Source organism: Oncorhynchus mykiss, chromosome 19 (genome assembly GCF_013265735.2).
Source record: "Oncorhynchus mykiss isolate Arlee chromosome 19, USDA_OmykA_1.1, whole genome shotgun sequence".
NCBI classification, from domain to species: Eukaryota; Metazoa; Chordata; class Actinopteri; order Salmoniformes; family Salmonidae; genus Oncorhynchus; species Oncorhynchus mykiss.
The window spans coordinates 25,235,531-25,256,851 of record NC_048583.1 but is presented as its reverse complement, the minus strand read 5'-3'; the positions used below and the strand labels follow the sequence as shown (position 1 = coordinate 25,256,851).

Genomic DNA, 21,321 nt, shown 5'->3' with positions numbered 1-21,321 from the left:
TTGCTCTCTCTCTCTCGGACACTTACTTGTCGCTCTTCAACATCTCTCTCTGTATCTCCCTCTTTCTCTCTCTCTCCTCCATACCGCCCTCCTCCATCACTCTTTTCCCTCCCGCTCTCTCTCCCTCCTTTACGTCTCACCCCCCCACCCCCCACCCCCCGCCTCTCTCTGTGGACTCAAAGCAGGGAAGAAATAGCCACAGAACACAAAAGATAGAGAGAAATCAGAAAATCCTCTGTTTGGTACAAATCTGCGCTCCATGGCTCCAGCCCTGATAGCAGCATCCTATATCTGATATGGAAGGTCTGGCTGATACATTCATATGTAGCCTATATACCCCCTGCTTGTTCACATGGATTACTTCATTTATTTGATCTATAAATCATCTCGCTTCCCAAACAACCTAGCCTGAACAGATCCAGATGGCGTACAGATTAGAGTATCTGTGTATCTGAAGCGCTATGCTCAGACCAATAGTGAATCAACAGAGTGATTCCAGAATGGGGCACGGGGTCTTATGCCCAACGCATACATACAGACATATTGTCTATTACACTGATTCAGTATTGCATCAGGATGACAGAGAAAGATGAACAGAGGTGGCATAGAGAGAGATAAAACTATGTGAAGAGCAATTGTAACCCAATGTCATGCCTCTAGCACACAGAGAACCTAGGGCTTCAATTTCACCAGACAAAAATCTAAATGAGCAGAGGGAAGAACAGAAGCGTGTGTGTGTGTGTGTGTGTGTAGACAGGAAACCGTGATCAAAGCACTAACCTCTCGCCACGGCAGCCGAGACTTGGGCCATCCATCAGTTGTAACGTTCTCTCTCTCTCACACACACACACACATACACACGACGTCAGGCATGCGGTGGGTCCCGTGGGATGGGATGAGAGGGACGGTTCTGTGGGTTGTGTGAGAGCACCACTCCATCTCTATCACAGGCTGCCGCTAGGAGTAACGTAGACCACATACAGTCACCACACCCTGAGAGAGGATCTGGGGGTCTGGGCTCTTATCATGGTGGAGCCATAGAAAAAGAACAGGCATAAATGGGTGGAAAAATGAAATGGGTGGGACAGATGTATCATGTCTCAGGGTCCAGGCTAATTTGGCGGCACAACAAAATTATACAGTGTCCATAAGACACCAACAACAGCAGCAAGACAGAAATATGATGACACAGGGAAAAATCGTTTCTAAATTAGTCTGTTCCAGACAGGGGAGAACGACTGCGGATTTCACGATGAGGCCGACCGCGATACTGCAGGAAATGTTTCCAGATGGGTGTCCTTAAAACCGAATACTTCAGAATCACACACAGACAAAGTTATACGGATCATTTAGTTGCTAATGGCAGGCTGCAGTACCCCGGTCGGCCTTCAAGTTGACTTACTCCATGAGAGGGGGCAGCACTGAGCTAGCCTGCAACATTATTTCCTAGAGTAGTTCAAACTGCGCATTCAATAATTCCAAAACTCCTCCATGTAGAAACTTCCTGATCATTAAATATGCCACTGAGTATTCTCATAAGAAACAATGGGACGATGTCATCGATAGCTTCGCCCATATTTTTAATCCACCAGCTCGCCTTGCCATCATACAGGTAACAAGAAAGCCAACACCATGAAACAGAAAATATTCAGTCATCAGAATATCATTCCTCTCTTCCTTCTTTCCTACAGAGCGAAGCCACGTCCGAATTCACTGGTACAAGCGAAAGGCTGCGCTCTAATCCAAGATGCCTGCACACATGAAAGAACATGACTGCCTTCTTTGAAGTCTCTTGATTCCAAAAACGGAGCGATTGGGGGGAAACCCGCCCGGCGACACAATGTATACTAACAGGGAAAGGAAGGGAGTGACTTGATTGGTGTGCCAGTCAGCCAGCCAACGCGCCATTGGGAGAAAAATCAGGCCAGCCAAGACTCTCGCAAACGCATTGATTTGTCCCTATTACCGACGGCATTAATTGAGCTTTAGAAAGCAATCGGGTCGCAGGAATCCGGCTGGCTGGGTCTCAATCCGTGGGGAATGTATGATTGAGGAAAAAGGAAGTGGGCCAGTTTTCTTCTGGACTTTTTAGGAGAGAAACTGATCCGCGGTGGATTGATTCTCAGCCTAGACTTAATTTATTAGTGCATATGCACTCACAACCAGCCACATACAGATCAATGGATGAGCGTTTTAATTTAGCAGCTGAGCGAGTGGACTTTAGACTGGCTAGGCACCTGAGATCTGTTTGTGCTGCACGGCCAACCACTATCGTCATGGCAAGAAAGCACAAACAGATCTGGGATCAAGGTACCTTTTTGAGACATATACCAACATTGGCAAGTCAGGACACTATTCATGTGGACAATGATAGACTGGTGAAGCACAGATACCTTTTCAAAGTCGTATTGTGTTCTCTTACCGCCGGAACATTTTGGCAACAGATGCCTCCATCATTGTTCACTTGTGTGGTCTCTCTTAGGTCATCAGTGCCAAATCAACTGCCATTATTAAATTGCTATGGAGCCCTATAGGAACGTCAGTACTCACTATGCAGTATGAGGCCTCTGGAGGGCCTGGTCTGTCTGGGTGGAACAGATACAACAGATGTGCACATTACATCAATTATGGTGTGGCCTGCCCTCTACCACTGTCTGACTGACGTTGCCAAGTTGGGAGAATATTGGCCAAAATGAAAATACAACTAAAATGGTTGACTCATGTTCTGGGGACGTAAGAAAGGAAGTCAATTGGTAGAACGACAAAAAAACACAAACGCTCTCAGACATGACATTACATAAATTATGGCGTGATCTGCCCTCTGCCACTGTCTGACTGACACAAATACGCGCAGACACACATTCCCACATAAACGCTGTGAGAAAAGCTTCTGGTGGACTGGACTAAAATAAACATGTTCTCAATGAAATGCTTTTCAATCTCCTTTACTTGGACCCACATCTGATCAGGCTGTAATGACGGTTGGCGAAAGGTCACCAACTCTACCTTTTCACCGGTGTGTCAGCGTCATGTTACCGGGTCGGGTTGCTAGGGCCACCAGAAAGGCTCACTTTCTGGCAGGAAACTGACACCTTGAACCCAATACCCTTCAGTACCTCAGGGTAGGGTAAGGATGTACCCTTCATTTAACCTCTGGCCTTTACCTCTCATCCCTAAACTATCTTCCTCCACACTCTCCTCTCCTTTCTTTTTTCCCCCCTCTCTCCCTCTCTCTTCTCTCTCTCAATAACAGGTAGGGTTCAGCTGTGTATATCACCGTGCCCTCTTACTGCTCTGAATATGTCAGGATTAGACTGTCATAGCAGGGGTTCGTTGTCTTAGTGAGCTCACACATGCCGACACACACGCTAACACACACACAGCACATTGACACACTCACTCTCACACACACGCACACACTCTCGCTTTCTCTCTCTAACTCTCTCCCTATTTCACAAATATACACTCACACACTCTCTCTCTCTCTGAACAGTAGTGAGTGTATTCTTGCCGTGTATCTTCTTCTACCAGCACAGTGCGGAGCGGATCTCATGCATTTTTAACAACACACACATTATTACATTTCTGTCCTACATGCACTCTGCAGACAGGAGAGCCATACTGGAGCAACAGGAGAGAGACAGGAGAGAGGGAGACAGGAGGAGAGGAGGGGAGGGGCGAGGAGAGGAGAGGAGAGGTAGATGATATAGGGTATTCTACAGACCCGTATTTCTACAGCATATAAACATGTGTTATTGAATTTGAGGTCAGAATAAACAACATCCAACCCAAGTTCAGCACTGTGCTTCACACACACACACACACACACACACACACACACACACACACACACACACACACAACTGGAGGCTGCTGAGGGGTGGACGTAATATTGGCTGGAATGGAGTCAATGGAGTGGCATCAACCATCTTTAATGTGTTTGATACCATTCCATTGACTCCATTCCAGCTATTATTGTGAGCCGTCCTCCCCTCAGCAGCCTCCACTGACACGCTAGAGAACGACCAACAATCAGTGTCTTTATAGCACGAGCGCACCTTGCTTTTTGTTGTGCTGCAAGCTACAGCCTGCGCTACTCACTCATTGTTAGCTAACATGTCCTGAGGAACCTCTGAGTTGCATCGCTTGGTAGCTCACAACTCGTGCTGTATATCATTTAACACACTTGAAAATGCAACATGGCTATTTTGAAACTATTAATTGCTTCACTGTTCAGCAAAACAATGTCCAAGGTTACACTTTATTAAGTAAAAAGATGCCGGTTGCTTGCTAGCTAGTTAGCTACCAGTAGTTAGCTTAGAGCTGAAGCTAACTTTGCTAGCTAGCAAGCTTACAGCTGAAGCTAACATCAGTTCACTACCCTATTCATTTATTTGTAATAATATGCAAACCATAATGCGATAATGGGCTGGCTGTTATCTTATTGAAGATACAATGCACGTTTTTATGAAAGAAAAGAATAGGCTCCAAATGTTGCTGATCAGTAGGCTAATATAAGTCCCAAATGTAAGGGAAACAGATTGTTTGTCATCTGTAGCCCCATAGACTCCATTGAAATCAGTTGAAACAACCTCAATAACTCAATGCATGGACACTCCTATTGAATATGCATTCAACTGTATTGTGAGGAGGCCTATGCCATCTTGATTTACAGAGTTTATCAAGAGTTACCACCATTCGGATAAAATCATTACCATTATGTTGTTTTGTAGTTAAGATTGGTAAAAACAACTACAAAATGCTGTATAAAATGCGGCATAAAATATCAGCCATCGGCCTTCTTGAACACCAGACAATCGGTATTGGCCCTAAAAAACCCATATCGATAATTCTCTAAAACACACACATACAGCAGCATGCCAATGATCCTGCCATCGCAATCTGGGATCCGAGTTATCATGATGGCAGCCATGTGCCGCTTGAGAGGAGTATCGACTATGCATAAGAGCAAGCATTCACTCGCTCTCACACACTGAGACACACACACTGAGACACACACACACACTGAGACACACACACACTGACACACACACCCACACACCCACCCACACACCCACCCACCCACCCACCCACCCACGCACCCACCCACCCACGCACCCACCCACCCACGCACGCACAAACATATCAATACTTTTCAATGGAGCATGATCAGGCTTGGCAATGCCATTTCATGCAAATCTGACTATCTGGCATCTTTGAAGTCTTCCCATTGCCCTTCATAATATTTGATTGTGCACCTCTTAGCATGGAAACTATATTACCCATCATGCACTAACATCAGAGAGATGTTCAAAGGGAATCAATACTTATTAGATGCTGATCTATGGTCAGTTTTCCTCCTAATGAATAAAGGACTAGCAGAGATTAAACTGATCCTAGATCTGTGCCTAGGACAGTGATCAAAAAGATGCTCGGGGGGAACCAATGCTCATTAGAGAGGCTAACTAGGCTCCAGCCATGCATGGCAGAGGTAGACAATGGCTATAGAGATGGAGCTAGCACTGCTGTCACACACACAAACACATATACACTGCTGTCTGATCGCTGACCAGTGTAATGAGGATCCATCAGAGTATTCCCTACTGCCACCTGGCCCTAGCACTGCTCCAGCACGACTAGCACAACACACACGCGCCATCACAACAGCCCTCACGCACACACACATTTAGGTATAACATGCACACACTTTTAGGTATAAAGTCAAGGTGGAAATATCTGCACATCTGCACACACACGCACACACACACACACGTGTGCTGTTTACGTGTGTGGATTAGAAGCCATACAGCCCAGAGGGGTTGAGCTGTAGAGAACTTTAAAAAGGCCATCAGAGATGTAAGTGATCTAAGTAAACATCCTCGGGCCAAACTACTCATAATATACTCCTGTCTCATTAGCATACAAACGTTACCACACCATCTCCTCATACTGCTAAACAGACCAACACATGCACCTGCGCACTCACACGCACACCCACACGCACAAAAACATACCAGAAACACACACAAGCTACCTAAAACGAAGCAACAGCTCCCAAGCCCCTACGGAATACAATTCCATTGTTTCTGAATAATGTGCCACTTCCATTTTGTATGGAGTCTGTCAAAAACACACCACCATCAACATGACAACAGCAAAACAGCACTTGATGACAGGTGAATTGAATGAAGTGTGTGACCTAAGCAGTGGGTGGACTTCCTGATTCAATCAGTCTCGTTGTGTTACTTTTTTTCTTTGTGGATGTTCTCGGAGATTCGGCCAACATCAGATCAACTTTAAAGCGGCAATCTGCAGTTCCAACAATACAAGAAACGGTCACATACATGTCTTCAGAAAGTGTTCACACCCCTTGACTTTTTGCACATTTGGTTGTGTTAAAAGATGGGATTAAAATTGATTTAATTATCTTCACAAAATATTCTGTAATGTCAAAGTCAAAGAAAAATTCAAACATTTGCACACACAAAAAAGGAAAAATAAAACACTAACATATCTTGATTACATTAGTATTCACACCCCTGAGTCAATACATGTTAAAATCACCTTTGGCAGTGATTACAGCTGTGAGTCTTTCTGAATATGTCTGTAAGAGCTTTGCATACCCGGATTGTACACTATTTGCACATTATTCATTTAAAAATTCTGTCAGGTTGGTTGTTGGTCTTATCTAGACAGCCATTTTCAAGTGTTGCCATAGATTTTCAAGCAGATTTAAGTCAAAACTGTAACTAGGCCACTCAGGAGCATTCAATGTCGTCTTGGTAAGCACCTCCAGTGTATATTTGGCCTTGTGTTTTAGGTCACTGTCCTGCTGAAAGGTGGATTTGACAGAACCTCTAGAATTTTGCCTGTGCTCAGCTCTATTCCGTTTCTTTTAATATAAAAAAAAACTCCCTAGTCCTTGCCGATACCAATAACATGACGCAACTGCCACCATGCTTGAAAATATGACGATGTGTTGTGTTGGATTTGCCATCAAACATAACAGTTAGTTATCAGGACATAAAGTTCCATAACGCTTTGTTATCAGGACATAACGTTTCTTTCTTTGCCACATAATGTATGTAACGCAACAAAATGTGGAGTGTGTCCAGGAATGTGAATACTTTCTGAAGGCACTGTAGCTATAGATACGTGGACTGACCATCCATGATATAAAAATGATAGTTTTCATCATTTTTTTGAGGCTCTTGAGTGTTTGTTTACAATTACATTGTGTACAGTGGAGTAAAACAAGCTTATATTTTTGGTAATGCTGAGCGATCCGTGCTTTTTGAGGTAGGTTCGGTTTCGGTCCGATTTAAAAAAAAAAAAAATGTTTCATCAAAATTTTCAATTTCATTTCGATACTTTTTTTGTGGACATTACATGCACTGTATGCATTATGTGGTTTGAATACAGACTAAAACAATGAATACAAGTCCCATGATGGAAGTGACTGCCCATTAGGCCTACTTACTAGGCCCAGAATTGATTCACATTACTTTACTTTAATAAAATATTTCAGTTGTTGTGTATATTACGTTTGTTTTATTTGATGACGTTCATTTCATTTCAAGTCATCATCTCATCTCTATAGAGCTACTGCCTATGCTGTCTGGCAAAATTACTATTTTAGTAGTTGTTCTAAGTAAATAAGGCATAATTTAGGAGTACTGACGTCCAGCTGTCTATCAATCACTTAAATGATGTATATTCGGTTAAAAAATACCTTGCGAAGCAACTGCACTATGTAAATCGCAAATTTTTCTGGTCTCTTAGCAATCGTAAACGAAACACAGACCGGACACGTAGTCGCACAATGGATTATGGTCATTGTAGTTAATTATCACGTTTTCTGCGCTAAACTACGTAGAACACTGGCCTGTTGGAAACTCCCTATTACATCGCACAGTTCGGCATGATCTGATTTATCTATAGAGAAACTGCAGCGCAATCTGCGCATTGAGCTCACTGAAGAAGAAAAAACAAACGAAATGGTATTCAAATAATTGAACCGATCTCGGTCAACTAGTTGTTTCAAAAACGAAAAATAACCGACATTTCGGTTAATCGCTCAGCACAACTTTTTGGTTCTGATGGGGTACGACAGTTGAACTAAACTCATGAGTTACATTCTACAAGAATCAATGGGTATATGTCAAATGTAAATCATTCATTTAAAAATCTAAACATGGATGTAGCAATTGCAGATCACCCCTCTAAGTTAGATTTCATTTTCTGTGCTTTAGGATATAAAGATCAGCAAAATGGTGCAGGAAAATCAACATGAGAGAATACACCCTGGGGGATTTTTTATTGATTCAGTTCATCAATGAAGAAATCAACAAATGTATAAAGTGAGGCCAAGAGATACAGGGTGGTACACACACACACACACACACACACACACACACACACATACCCCCACACACACACACACACGTCTGAGGCCACCACCGCCCAGGGGGTGTGTTGTCTGCCTGTCGGTCGGCTGACAGAGAGACAGCTACTGAGGGATTATGGGAGCAAATGGAATTACCTACCGTCCAAACGCCAAGATAACCATTTCATTATCAGTGTCTCACACACACCAGCAGAGCGGCATCAAACAACCTCCAGAGGGACAACACACACACACACACACACACACACACACACACACACACAGACACACGGCACCAGACGGGGGCAAAGGAACAGCTGACAAACGCTCTGTGGAAAAGATTCAAATATTTGAAGAATCAAAGAGTTAGCAAAGGAGGAAGGTGGGAAAGGAACATGTAATCCCCAAAACTATGTTCTGAGTGACAAGTTAAAGCTTCCTCTCCCTGAATCAAGGAAAGAATCCCATGTAAAGTCCCTGAGAAATAAGTCCAGCTTAATATTAAAGGAGTCAATATGAGATGATTGACCTTTTCCCTTCCCCTGGGTCCAGTCTGTATGTCCAGCTCAAACATAGAGCACTCTTTGACAAATATTCCACTGGCCTATGACACTGTAATACTCACACACCTGTTTTACTAAGACCTGAGAACCCCCCTAACACACACACGCATACACACATACGCACACACACAAACATGCTGACACACACATACTAACCCTTTCACATCACTAACTCTTCTGTTTTTTTTCTCCCTTTTAGTGTGTGTGTGTGTGTGTGTGTGTGTGTGTGTGTGTGTGTGTGTGAGAGAGTGAGAGAGAGAGTGCCATTCTCAGTCCCAGCGCTGATCAGCATTTGATTATCAATGTCTCCTCAAGGTTAGCAAGAGTAGACACCTCCTTAATGCAATCAAACCTGATTAGATAATTAGCATACTATTTGCATAATTTTTCTGCAATTCATTATCCAGCTAGTGAGTTCATCTATGTCCCCTGAGATGATCCATCTCTCTCCTCCCCTCACCCCACAAACTACACACACACAAGACAAATTGGAGCCATGGAAAGAGAGGAGCGTAAATGGCTGTCCCTGCAATTCTCTGTGTCCCCTCTAAACCCGCTTATGTTTTCGTGGCTGTTTGTCGGCATATGCCCGCTGCCAACATGAGGCATGGCAACCGAGCTAAGCCTCAGTGTGTGTGTGTGTGTGTGTGTGTGTGTGTGTGTGTGTGTGTGTGTGTGTGTGTGTGTGTGTGTGTGTGTGTGTGTGTGTGAGAGAAGTTCAGGGGTGTACCATTTGAAATCCAAACTGTTCTGGGGTCTCTCTACTACCCTCACTCTGTGTGTGTCTCTGTCTCTCACTCTCTCTCCAGCTGGTGTCTGCAATCTCTCACCCTCTCATGGCTGCATTACAGCATCAGTCAGTCAACCATAGAAAAGACAACTGTCTACCATTACTCAATGACACCACTGATATCCTTGAGTTACCACCATTTTCACAGTGCAGAAATATTGCCTTTACATCACCTTAATAACAGTTACAAAAGATGTCAATGATAGAGAATGAAACCGTAAATTATACATTGATCTGGTTAAGTAAGCGATAGCAAATGAGAACCTTTGCTACATCATGAATTAAAAGGCTAATTAAGGGGTGTCTAAGGCAAGGCACCATCATTTGGAAACCAATGAGCTATAATATCACCAGCCAGGTCACCCATGATACAAGTCACTATTCAACATCCATCCATGTCTGAGGACATCGGGAGATGACGTGGAAACCGGCCACTAGGGGAAACAGAGAGCGCTGGTTGCGAGTTTGAATCCAGTGATAGAAAGTTTCATCCCAAACCTTAACCCTTACCTTAACCATTCAGAGTTAATGCCTAACCTTTAAAAATAGGAGTTAACTTTGAAATCTGACTTTTGAAACAACTTCTAAATTTGACGTTTGAGAAACAGAATTTTGACATGAGACCGTGAGAGCTGGTAGAATATCACATGCACTCACTGGACCCCTTTTATAATAAAAAAAAAACTAAAAAACATTAACATGGGCCACAACCTCTGCTGTTTGAGGCTTTACGGGATAAATATGATATTTTTGCTTTGTTTATAAGTTTATAAGCTTCATATGATATCAGAAAGAGATGGAGAGGTCTGGGCCAAAACAACAAAACTTCTGCTTTGGCCAAATACAGACCATAAGTGCTAGCACAGTCTTTATCATACTATAAACTAAGGTATTGCTTTTATCTATTATTCATTGCAACATTGAGCGCCATTCCTTTTTGCATTGTTGGCCTAAGTGGCAATCGAACCCACGACCCTGTCAATGCTAATGCCATGCTCTTAATAACTGAGGCACACAGGAAAAGTCCCACAGTGTGTAACGGTACTTATGACATACAGTAGCCGTAGCATGCCATCGAGAGAAGGGTAGAAGTGTAACCTCTACGTGAAACCAGCTGAATGTAAGCACTACCTGCCCTCAGCAGTGTTAGAACAGCTAGCCCACAGTGACTTCTAGAGAATTACCACCATGAATCCCACCACATCAGAGCCTGCTAGTGTTGGGAAACACTGTCAGGAGAGGGGAGAGGGAGAGAGAGCTGGAAAGTAGGAGAGAGGAGGGAAAGAGACCGAAAGGAGAATAAAGAAACAATGAGATAGAGAGAGCAAGGCAATATGCGTGACTCCACACGACGGCTACACACTCTTCTATTACACCCCCCCCCCCCCCCCCCCCCCCCCCCTCTCCATCTTCCTCTGTGAGTCCCTCTGTCTTCTTGTCTACGCAGCTGCGACTGGATGCAAATAAAGCCGTAATGGAGGTCCTGTCTGCTTAACAGGAGCCGACAGGGGGGCTGATGGGAAATAATGTCTGCCGTCTCCCGGAGGGATTAAACATAGGAAGCAGGAAGTGAGACAGACAGGAGGAGCAGGGAAGGAGAGAGGGAACAAGTTCAGCACTAGAGGAGGATATTGATACAACACAGGGGTTTACAGTATAGCTCTCTGGGTTACATTTTGGGCTAGGAATGGGGAAAGAAGAGGATTGCTCTATATTTCATTTTAGGTAAGGTAGGAACACACACACACACAATATCCCTGTAGTTCGGCCAATCCTTGTCCTACACCTAGAGGGCCTCTGTGTGTGCAGGCTTTGGTTCTGACCCAGCCCTAACACACCTGGCCTACTACCAAACTGACTTTACAGTCTGGTTTTCCTTACTAAAGACTGTGACTTTGCCTTTTAACTGATACTGTGACAGCTGGGCATTTCTCTGCTTTCATGCTAATTGTATCCCTTCTTAATGTCCAGGGAGCTCTGGGTTATTACAGTAAAGTCGGTCAGAGCGGAGGAGGCAGCCAATGCTTCACGTTTCTCTACATCATCAGTATCTCACTGTAAAGCAGTCATTGTGATAAGCAGAGTCAGCATTAGCGGTGGTTTGAAAACTACAAAACCTTTTTTCAGGCTACACACATCTTACTGGTGTGTGCTCATATCATTTTTCCAAAAGGCCCATTGGTCAGAGTCAGCCAGCATGTGCCCCAATGGGCTTCTCTTTGTGTGTGTGTGTGTCTGTCAACAAAGTACAAACCAGTGACAAACTTAAAAGCGACCACATCTATCAAAGTCTCGCTCTCCCTGTCCACATTCATCTTTCCCCCACTCCATCTCACACTCTCTCCCCCTCACCTACAGTATTTCTCTCTCTCTCCTCATTCATCTTTACCCCACTCCATCTCACACTCTCTCCCCCTCACCTACAGTGTTTCTCTCTCTCTCTCTCCTCATTCATCTTTCCCCCACTCCATCTCACACTCTCTCCCCCTCACCTACAGTATTTCTCTCTCTCTCCTCATTCATCTTTCCCCCACTCCATCTCACACTCTCTCCCCCTCACCTACAGTGTTTCTCTCTCTCTCCTCATTCATCTTTCCCCCACTCCATCTCACACTCTCTCCCCCTCACCTACAGTGTTTCTCTCTCTCTCTCCTCATTCATCTTTCCCCCACTCCATCTCACACTCTCTCCCCCTCACCTACAGTGTTTCTCTCTCTCTCTCCTCATTCATCTTTCCCCCACTCCATCTCACACTCTCTCCCCCTCACCTACAGTGTTTCTCTCTCTCTCTCTCCTCATTCATCTTTCCCCCACTCCATCTCACACTCTCTCCCCCTCACCTACAGTGTTTCTCTCTCTCTCTCCTCATTCATCTTTCCCCCACTCCATCTCACACTCTCCCCCCCTCACCTACAGTGTTTCTCTCTCTCTCCTCATTCATCTTTCCCCCACTCCATCTCACACTCTCTCCCCCTCACCTACAGTGTTTCTCTCTCTCTCCTCATTCATCTTTCCCCCACTCCATCTCACACTCTCTCCCCCTCACCTACAGTATTTCTTTCTCTCTCCTCATTCATCTTTCCCCCACTCCATCTCACGCTCTCTCCCCCTCACCTACAGTGTTTCTCTCTCTCTCTCCTCATTCATCTTTCCCCCACTCCATCTCACACTCTCTCCCCCTCACCTACAGTGTTTCTCTCTCTCTCCTCATTCATCTTTCCCCCACTCCATCTCACACTCTCTCCCCCTCACCTACAGTGTTTCTCTCTCTCTCCTCATTCATCTTTCCCCCACTCCATCTCACACTCTCTCCCCCTCACCTACAGTGTTTCTCTCTCTCTCCTCATTCATCTTTCCCCCACTCCATTTCACACTCTCTCCCCCTCACCTACAGTGTTTCTCTCTCTCTCCTCATTCATCTTTCCCCCACTCCATCTCACGCTCTCTCCCCCTCACCTACAGTGTTTCTCTCTCTCTCCTCATTCATCTTTCCCCCACTCTATCTCACACTCTCTCCCCCTCACCTACAGTATTCCTCTCTCTCTCTCCTCATTCATCTTTCCCCCACTCCATCTCACACTCTCTCCCCCTCACCTACAGTGTTTCTCTCTCTCTCTCTCCTCATTCATCTTTCCCCCACTCCATCTCACACTCTCTCCCCCTCACCTACAGTGTTTCTCCCTCCGCTCCCTTTCCTCTCTATCTCACAAAAGGAGTGCATTTGAAAGATATTGCAGCGTCACGTCATATCTTGTAATTGCATCATTCACCCAAGGACATGTCATCACGGAGACAGTTCAAATGTCAGTCCGACATTACATTGTACTTTAGATATGAAAAGCAGATTATCATGTCCTAATCCATGGACTCCACCGCAGACAATGGAGGGAGAGAGTGGAAAACATCACTCCTGAACATCCTTGCAAATCTCTCCCAGCCTATAGTCATCAAACTGAGAGACTTTCTCCTCCAATCTCATTCCGTCGATAATCCAGTACTCTAAACATCTATAGCAGATCATTCCTGAATTCCATTTCCTCTTAGTACACTTACGATATATTCCTAACGACAGCGCCACACACTCCCTCCCTCACTCAGACTCAGTGAGCACTCTGTTTTCCTGCTTCAATTAAGGATAATTTAATTAATTTGCCTAATCCAAGCACCCTTGGTGAGCTGCCATTAGGCAGGAAACGCTAAACAGAGAGAGGTAAACACAATACAGCAACACACAGAGACACACGTCACACCAGGGGAGTGTCTTATGTTGCACTCCAGCCCGCTGTTATCACACACATCAAGGAATTAGACAATAGCGTAAATACCCTTGTCTTTGCACACAGAGGAACACATTTGAAAGAGCACACGGTATTTGACATGACACTCACTCAATCGAGCCCAGGGTTTCTTAAAGCGAGGGTAAGAGAAAGACTGATCTGTACCTTTGCTTTTAGCTAGGGAGAGGCGAGGAGGAGAGAGGGCGTAGAAGACAGAAGGTGGTGTGTCCACAGCGGAAGAGGAGGAGAGAAAAACCAACAGTGAATAAGTTTGACACGGGAGAGTGCTTGATGAGTGGAGAACACAAATTAATATGTGTATATTAATATCTGCGTGTCATTCATATCAATACACAGTAGCACATTGGCACTGTAGTATTGTCAGACTACACGACGCTTCAAACTCAGTCCTTCACACACCAAACACACACACACACACATCAGGCAATACCGTAAGCCTATGTTAGTCAGTGCATGCAAAAACACACATTTCTTAGATTGCAAAAATACTTAATCTACTGTTTTTTTATGTACTACTGTAACACTGTTATTAACACCACATATTGAGGAAAAAGTGCATTTGTCATCGGAAGAGAAAATCTTCAAAACATCACAACAAACATGCACACGGCACACAACCACACAGCACACAACCACACGGAAATGATGGCGATTAGAAAGAAGAGAGGCATACCTTGCTCCGCCATCATCATATGTGAAAATCCTTGAGGGAAGGAACGAATGACAGAAGGAAGGGGGAAAAAGGAGATAGAGAGAGAGAAAGAGAGAGCACTTCAGAACCTATATTCCAATACTTTGTCGGTACAGTATTGCGATGTCCCATATTTTCCCGTGAAGGAAAGCATGGCATCAGACTCACAGACAAACAAGCTTCCCACAGCTAAGGGAAAGCTTCCGTAGTAGGACTAGAGTAGTTGAACTAAAGAAGTAGCAGGGGTGACATCTTTGTAGGAACATTTTGGTTATGAAGACATGACTGACCCAAAAAAACGTAAATACAGTTTCCATCCCAAAAATGTTTTGTATGTTTTTATTTCTATCATGGATAACAAGTGTCCAATGAGCCTAAATTATTTTGCGTTATTTCTAAGATGAGATGGTTTTCCTCAGAACACTTACCTGGAATATTATTGTTGACCTCTGGATTCACCGTGGCAGAAAATTAGAAGCAAAATGACAAAAAGGAAAAGAGAGAGGGAACGAGTTCCACAATTAGAAACACTCTTTTTGCATTTGCATGGAACCTATCATGCAAACCTAACACACCTGACACCATACACAGACACTACACTGTGCATGTACAGTGCCTTCGGAAAGTATTCAGACCCCTTGACTTTTTCCACACTTCATTACGTTACAGCCTTATTCTAAACAGGTGCATCCTGTTTCCATTGATCATCCTTGAGATGTTTCTACAACTTGATTGGAGTCCACCTGTGGTAAATTCAATTGATTGGACATGATTTGGAAAGGAACACACCTGTCTATATAAGGTCCCATAGTTGGCAGTGCATGTCAGAGCAAAAACCTAGCCATGAGGTCAAAGGAATTGTCTGTCGAGCTCCGAGACACGATTGGGGGAAAGGTACCAAAACATTTCTGCAGCATTAAAGTTTCCCAAGAACACAATGGCCAACACGATTCTTCAATGGAAGAAGTTTGGAACCACAAAGACTCTTCCTTGAGCTGGCCGCCCGGCCTAACTGAGCAATCGGGGGAGAAGGGCCTTGGTCAGAGAGGTGACCAAGAACCCAATGGTCAGTCTGACAGTTCCTCTGTGGAAATGGGAGGGCCTTCAAGAAGGACAACCATCTCTGCAGCACTCCACCAATTAGGCATTTTTGGTAGAGTGGCCAGACGGAAAGCACTCCTCAATAAAAGGCACATGACAGCCCGCTTGGAGTTTGCCAAAAGGCACCTAAAGGACTCTCAGACCATAAGAAACTAGATTCTCTGGTCTGTTGAAACCAAGATTGAACTCTTTGGTCTGAATGCCAAGCGTCACTTCTAGAGGAAACCTGGCACCATCCTTATGGTGAAGCATGGTAGTGGCAGCATCATGCTGTGGGGATGTTTTTCAGTGGCAGGGACTGGGAGACTAGTCAGGATCGAGGCAAATATGAACGGAGCAACGTACAGAGGGATCCTTTACAAAAACCTGCTCCAGACCACTCAGGAACCTCAGACTGGGGCGAAGGTTCGCCTTCCAACAGGACAATGACCCTAAGCACACAGCTAAGACAATGCAGGAGTTTCAATGAGTGGCCCAGCCAGAGCCCGGACTTGAACGCAATCGAACATCTGTGGAGAGACCTGAAAATAGCTGTGGAGCAACGCTCCCCATCCAACCTGACAGAGCTTGAGAGGATCTGCAGAGATGAATGGGAGAAACTCCCCAAATACGGATGTACCTAAGCTTGTAGCATCATAACCAAGAAGACTGTTGTAGCTGCCAAAGGTAGCTGCCATTTTTTAGATATTAGCAACATGTTCTATAATCCTGTTTTTGCTTTGTCATTATGGGTGCAGAGTGATGAAGAAAAAAACTATTTTATTCATTTTAGAAAAAGGCTGTAACGTAACAAAATGTGGACATGGTCAAGGGGTCTGAATACTTTCCGTAGGCACGGTATATAGTGAGAGTATAGCACAGTCAAATATATTACATTGAAGTGAATATATTGTTGTAAGAGAACATCATTGTCATCATCTCATCTGAACACCACTTGATCCCCAAAAACACATTCTGAAAAACATTGAGGAAGCATGATATCTTCATTCAGCTTCAGTCACACAAACAGGTAAACACACACACACACACACACACACACACACACACACAAAGACACATACACAAACTCAGCTGGGACATAAATCCAAGCTGGTAGAAGCCCCAGTTCCCTGTAAGCAGGTTGTGAATTTATGATGTAAGCGATTAGAGCAGTAGTAGAGGGGAGGCTGTGTCCATACTCTTTGTCCCAGCCCTTTGGTTCTCTCTCACTGCAAACACAAACGCACCAAACAGAGGGTTCCCTATTAGAAGACCTCTTCCTGAGGAAGGCTTAACGTTCAGAGAGTTTTTTTTAGTTTAAACACGTCTGTGCATGTCGTGACAAACCTTTGACTTAAGCCAGGCATACGTACGCTACACGATGTTGGCCTCGATTTAGCTGTCCCAGACAGGTTTTTGAGATCAAAAACAAAACAAAACAAACAGAATCCCCAAGTTGTTGCCTACTCGAGGCGCGCGGCCGTCACCGATGCTCGTTTAACATGAGCGGGTCAGAGATGCAATCTGAGGGCTACAAATCCTGTCTTGGAGCCATCCCAGACGTCCGGATATTTTCAAGCATGTTTGATTTTATTGACACACAATCTGCAATGCTTTTGTAGTGTGAGATGTGCGATGACGAGGTTGGAGAACGGTGATCAGCAATAGCCAATGAGAGCTCACCAGAGAAGCCAATGAGATGGTGACCCATCACCCAGAATGTGTGTGGGGCTCTTGAGCAAGCGTCAAATGGACCTCTGAAGTTGACAAGAATGTTATTCCATTCAAAATGTATTGGCCACTCTGCATGGCATGTGTGAATGTCTGACTGAAGAGTGTGAATATCTGACTGTGGCTGTTTTGAGCCGCAGACAGCTCGTTCTAACTACGTTAGCAATCTAACCGCATCATTTTGCGAGACAGCGTCATATTGAGAATCCTCACGACCGACTGAAAATATTGTAGTGTGTGGCACCACGGCCTGGGCATGACAGAAAATGACGGGAAAGACGTTTGTTTAATGATTCCAAAAGCCATCCAAATGTAGCACGCGGCGGTCAGAAAATCGCTTCAAATTTTTGCAAAATCGCAGTTTTTGCTCATATTGCATTCTACAGTACCTTCGGGAAAATACCTCTAATCTTTTGTGACAACTGGTGCGTCCTCACATTCAGTGTCGAACTGCATGTAACTGCGTTGATAGTCATAGATCTACAAGTTATTTTGCATGCAGAACAACCCCAGGCAATAATCTGTAGCCTAGTCAAACTGGGATTGTGTTCAGCTTCGCATGGTAACCAACTCGAGGTAGGCGGCCTGTTCCTGATCTTCCACATCAAGTACTACAGTGGCTTGCATGATCTTACGCTTTATTAGTTAAGTGACATCCTATGTAAATTGCTAGGTTATTGTTATCTATACGCTGCTGAACACAGTGTTTTACTGGAATAAAAGTAAGCTACAGGAGACAACTTTCATCTGGCTATACCTGCTGAACGGGGCTTACAATATACATGTTTTTTATGTTCAGTTTCACCATCAGCAATTGTTTTGATAGTTTTGCTTTAAACAATCAGTGTGTGAGGACAGACGATGGGAGACGAGAAGCAAGTATAGGGAGTGAGTATTTAATAAATAACCGGCATGAAACAAAACAAGGACAGCGTCTGGAAAGGGGAAACAAAACAGCATTAATGCTGACATGGGGATGAAACTGAGGAATAGACAGATATAGGGGAGGCAATCCATAACTGATGGAGTCCAGGTGAGTCCAATGAAGCGCTGATGCGCGTAACGATGGTGACAGGTGTGCGTAATGATGGGCCGCAGGTGGAGCGGGAGCAGGTGTGACACAGTGGATATGGTCAAGTTGATCATTTCATAACGAGGAAAGTAATCCCTTTTGCAAGGCGCACTGCATGGCCGAAGAGAGAGGAGATCAGTCCGTGAAAACTTCCGAACAGTCAAAACCATTTGATTTGGAAATGAGGGTGAAATCCAAAGTTGTGCTATATATTAATTGGCTATGCAATAGCTCATTTGTAAACAATAAATAGTGATACATTACTAGCTCAAACAATTAATCAGCAAAAATGACAAGTTAATTAGTGGGTGATGGTCATTTCAGATCCAATGTGGGGGACAAAAAAACCCTGATAGTGGGGCAGTAGATGCCTAGTCTCCCTTATGGCTCAGCTCAGGCGCCTACATAGTACATACACCATAGATGTCCCTAATTTTTACACACACACACACACACACACACACACACACACACACACAGAGAGAGAGGCCCAGCTCAGAGAGGCCCAGCTCAGAGAGGCCCAGCTCAGAGAGGCCCAGCTCAGAGAGACCCAGCACAGAGAGGCCCAGCTCAGAGAGGCCCAGCTCAGAGAGGCCCAGCTCAGAGAGGCCCAGCTCAGAGAGGCCCAGCTCAGAGAGGCCCAGCTCATGAGCTCCATCAGCAGCAGATTTGAATTTAGAATTGAAAATCAGTGTTTAAGCAACAAAAATGAGTGCATCGAATCGTATCAAACCAAATCGCACCGAATCAATTCAAACTAAAACGAACATGGTCCTTGTTTTAAATGATTTTGACTGTTGTCATATTGTTTAAAAAAATCCCTACTCATGGGCCCAGAGAACCCTCACCCAGGTAGGGTTTTAAAGCTTGGGCATCGGGTTGGTACCCTGGCACTAAATCCAGACTCAAGCCAGGACCAATAAAACAGAACTGGGGTATGAGCAGAGACAACAGCAGCAGGAACATGGTTTCACTTTAGCATGTCGAGGGCAAAATAGAAACCAAGGGACTATTCGTGTACTTTTGCCATCGCTGATCTATCTTTTTACATTGTTTCCTAATTGAAACCTTAAAAAATATAATACTTACAAAACTATTAAGATTAAATGGAAGCCTTGGTTCTTTCCCACCAATGTGCCCCAGTGTAAGTCTCCTGATTAGCCCGACCACAGGCAGTGATTAGGGAAGGAAATGAACACCAGTCTAATTGAGTTGGTCGCCATTAAAGGCTTTCAGTGGGCAGCAATCAGAGATCTATTAAACATTAATTTAAACGATTTCACTAGCCAGTTATTAGATATGTATTAGAGATGTAAAAGTTAAATTCAAGCGATTTTACCAGACAGTTATTAGATATGTATTAGGTATTAATTTAGTCACCGAGCAAATTCCATCTGCCTGAACATAAGACAAGCTGTTCAAACGGTGTGTGTGTGTGTGTGTGTGTGTGTGTGTGTGCGCATTTGTATTTGTGCGTGTGTGCATGTTCAATGTAATCTCCTTTAAATCTCCTCTTCAGATGGGGTCCTCTAGTATTGTCTCGTATCAATAGAGTGTTGAAGCCCACAATGTGACCTCCTGGCAGTGGCTTTTAAATGGCTCAGTCCCAAGAGAGGACACGGGGGAATTGAGGAATTAGCCAGATTAGTAAGAAGAAGGGTATGTGGACGGTGTGATAATGTGGTCTGTGTGTGTGTGTCTCCCTCTTCATTTAGCTTTTCTTCATTTAAAAAAAATCTGACCTACTTTTACGCTGACAGATTATTTACACTGTATTGCTTTGTTTTTTTCCATCAGTGAACACACACACACTGTATATGCATACACACACACACACACACACACACACACACACACACACACACACACACACACACACACACACACACACACACACACACACACACACACACACACACACACACACACACACACATCTGTCTAGTGAACAGGTCTAGTGTATACTACGAAAATATCTGTTTACTTTTCATTATTTATTGAACTATAACCTGGCAGTTGCTTTAACATAAGCCTCTACCTTTAAACAAATGCCTTGTGGGAAAGCCAAACATCTGAAAACAGATTGATGTTCTCACTACTGCAGCTCAGCAGGGCTTTAACAAACGTGTATCTATTTACTTATCACTCTTCAAATTAAGTAAATAGCCTCATCATTTCCCTCAATTGGAAAAGTCAATACCTGAGGTGAAGGGCTATTTTTTATACCGTAGGATTCTTAAAGGGAAGAGATAGAGCTATACTTTACTCTTTAGGCCTACAGTAAAAAACTTAAAGGGATGGCTGAGAGCTATCCTTCATACAGTATAGTATTTATTATTTCAGAAAGATGCAAAACTCTGCCACTATCTGATTATTGCCTGAATTCAGTTAAAATTAGGAACAAACTAAGCAGTAAACAGCTGGCAAACACACACAAACACAAATACACCATCCCACACAACACCATCCAAATTAGATGACAGATTGAGTGTTGGTGTTGCCAAACTCTTATTATTATTATTATTACTAGGATGATAATCCCAGATTACTGTACTAGTGTAGGCTAGGTGCTTCAGCAAACCATGTTACAAGCAGACAGACTACAGTACGGCTGTTGCAGAGCGGAACATACGCTGCGGCCATGGCAATGGTCATTTGAGCCATCTGCCCCGCCTGGGGAAGTGTCAGGTGTCTGTTGCTGTGCCTACGG

At 44.1% G+C, this 21,321-nt stretch overlaps 1 protein-coding gene across 14 annotated transcripts in view; it reads right to left on the bottom strand.

Annotated features, from left to right (window-relative positions):
• The window catches only part of nrxn3a (neurexin 3a), a 427,764-nt gene that overhangs the window by 388,721 nt on the left and 17,722 nt on the right, over positions 1-21,321 (bottom strand). For all 14 annotated transcript variants that reach the window (XR_005037682.1, XR_005037684.1, XR_005037683.1 and 11 more), the window contains exons 3-5: positions 15,157-15,177; positions 14,711-14,740; positions 14,182-14,193 (exon numbers count right to left, since the gene is read on the bottom strand). Coding sequence is in view for 11 of the 14 variants with exons in the window: in XM_036954492.1 (XP_036810387.1) it covers positions 14,182-14,193; positions 14,711-14,740; positions 15,157-15,177 (63 nt within the window). In the remaining 3 variants the exon portion in view is untranslated. The remainder of the gene's footprint in view (positions 1-14,181; positions 14,194-14,710; positions 14,741-15,156; positions 15,178-21,321) is intronic.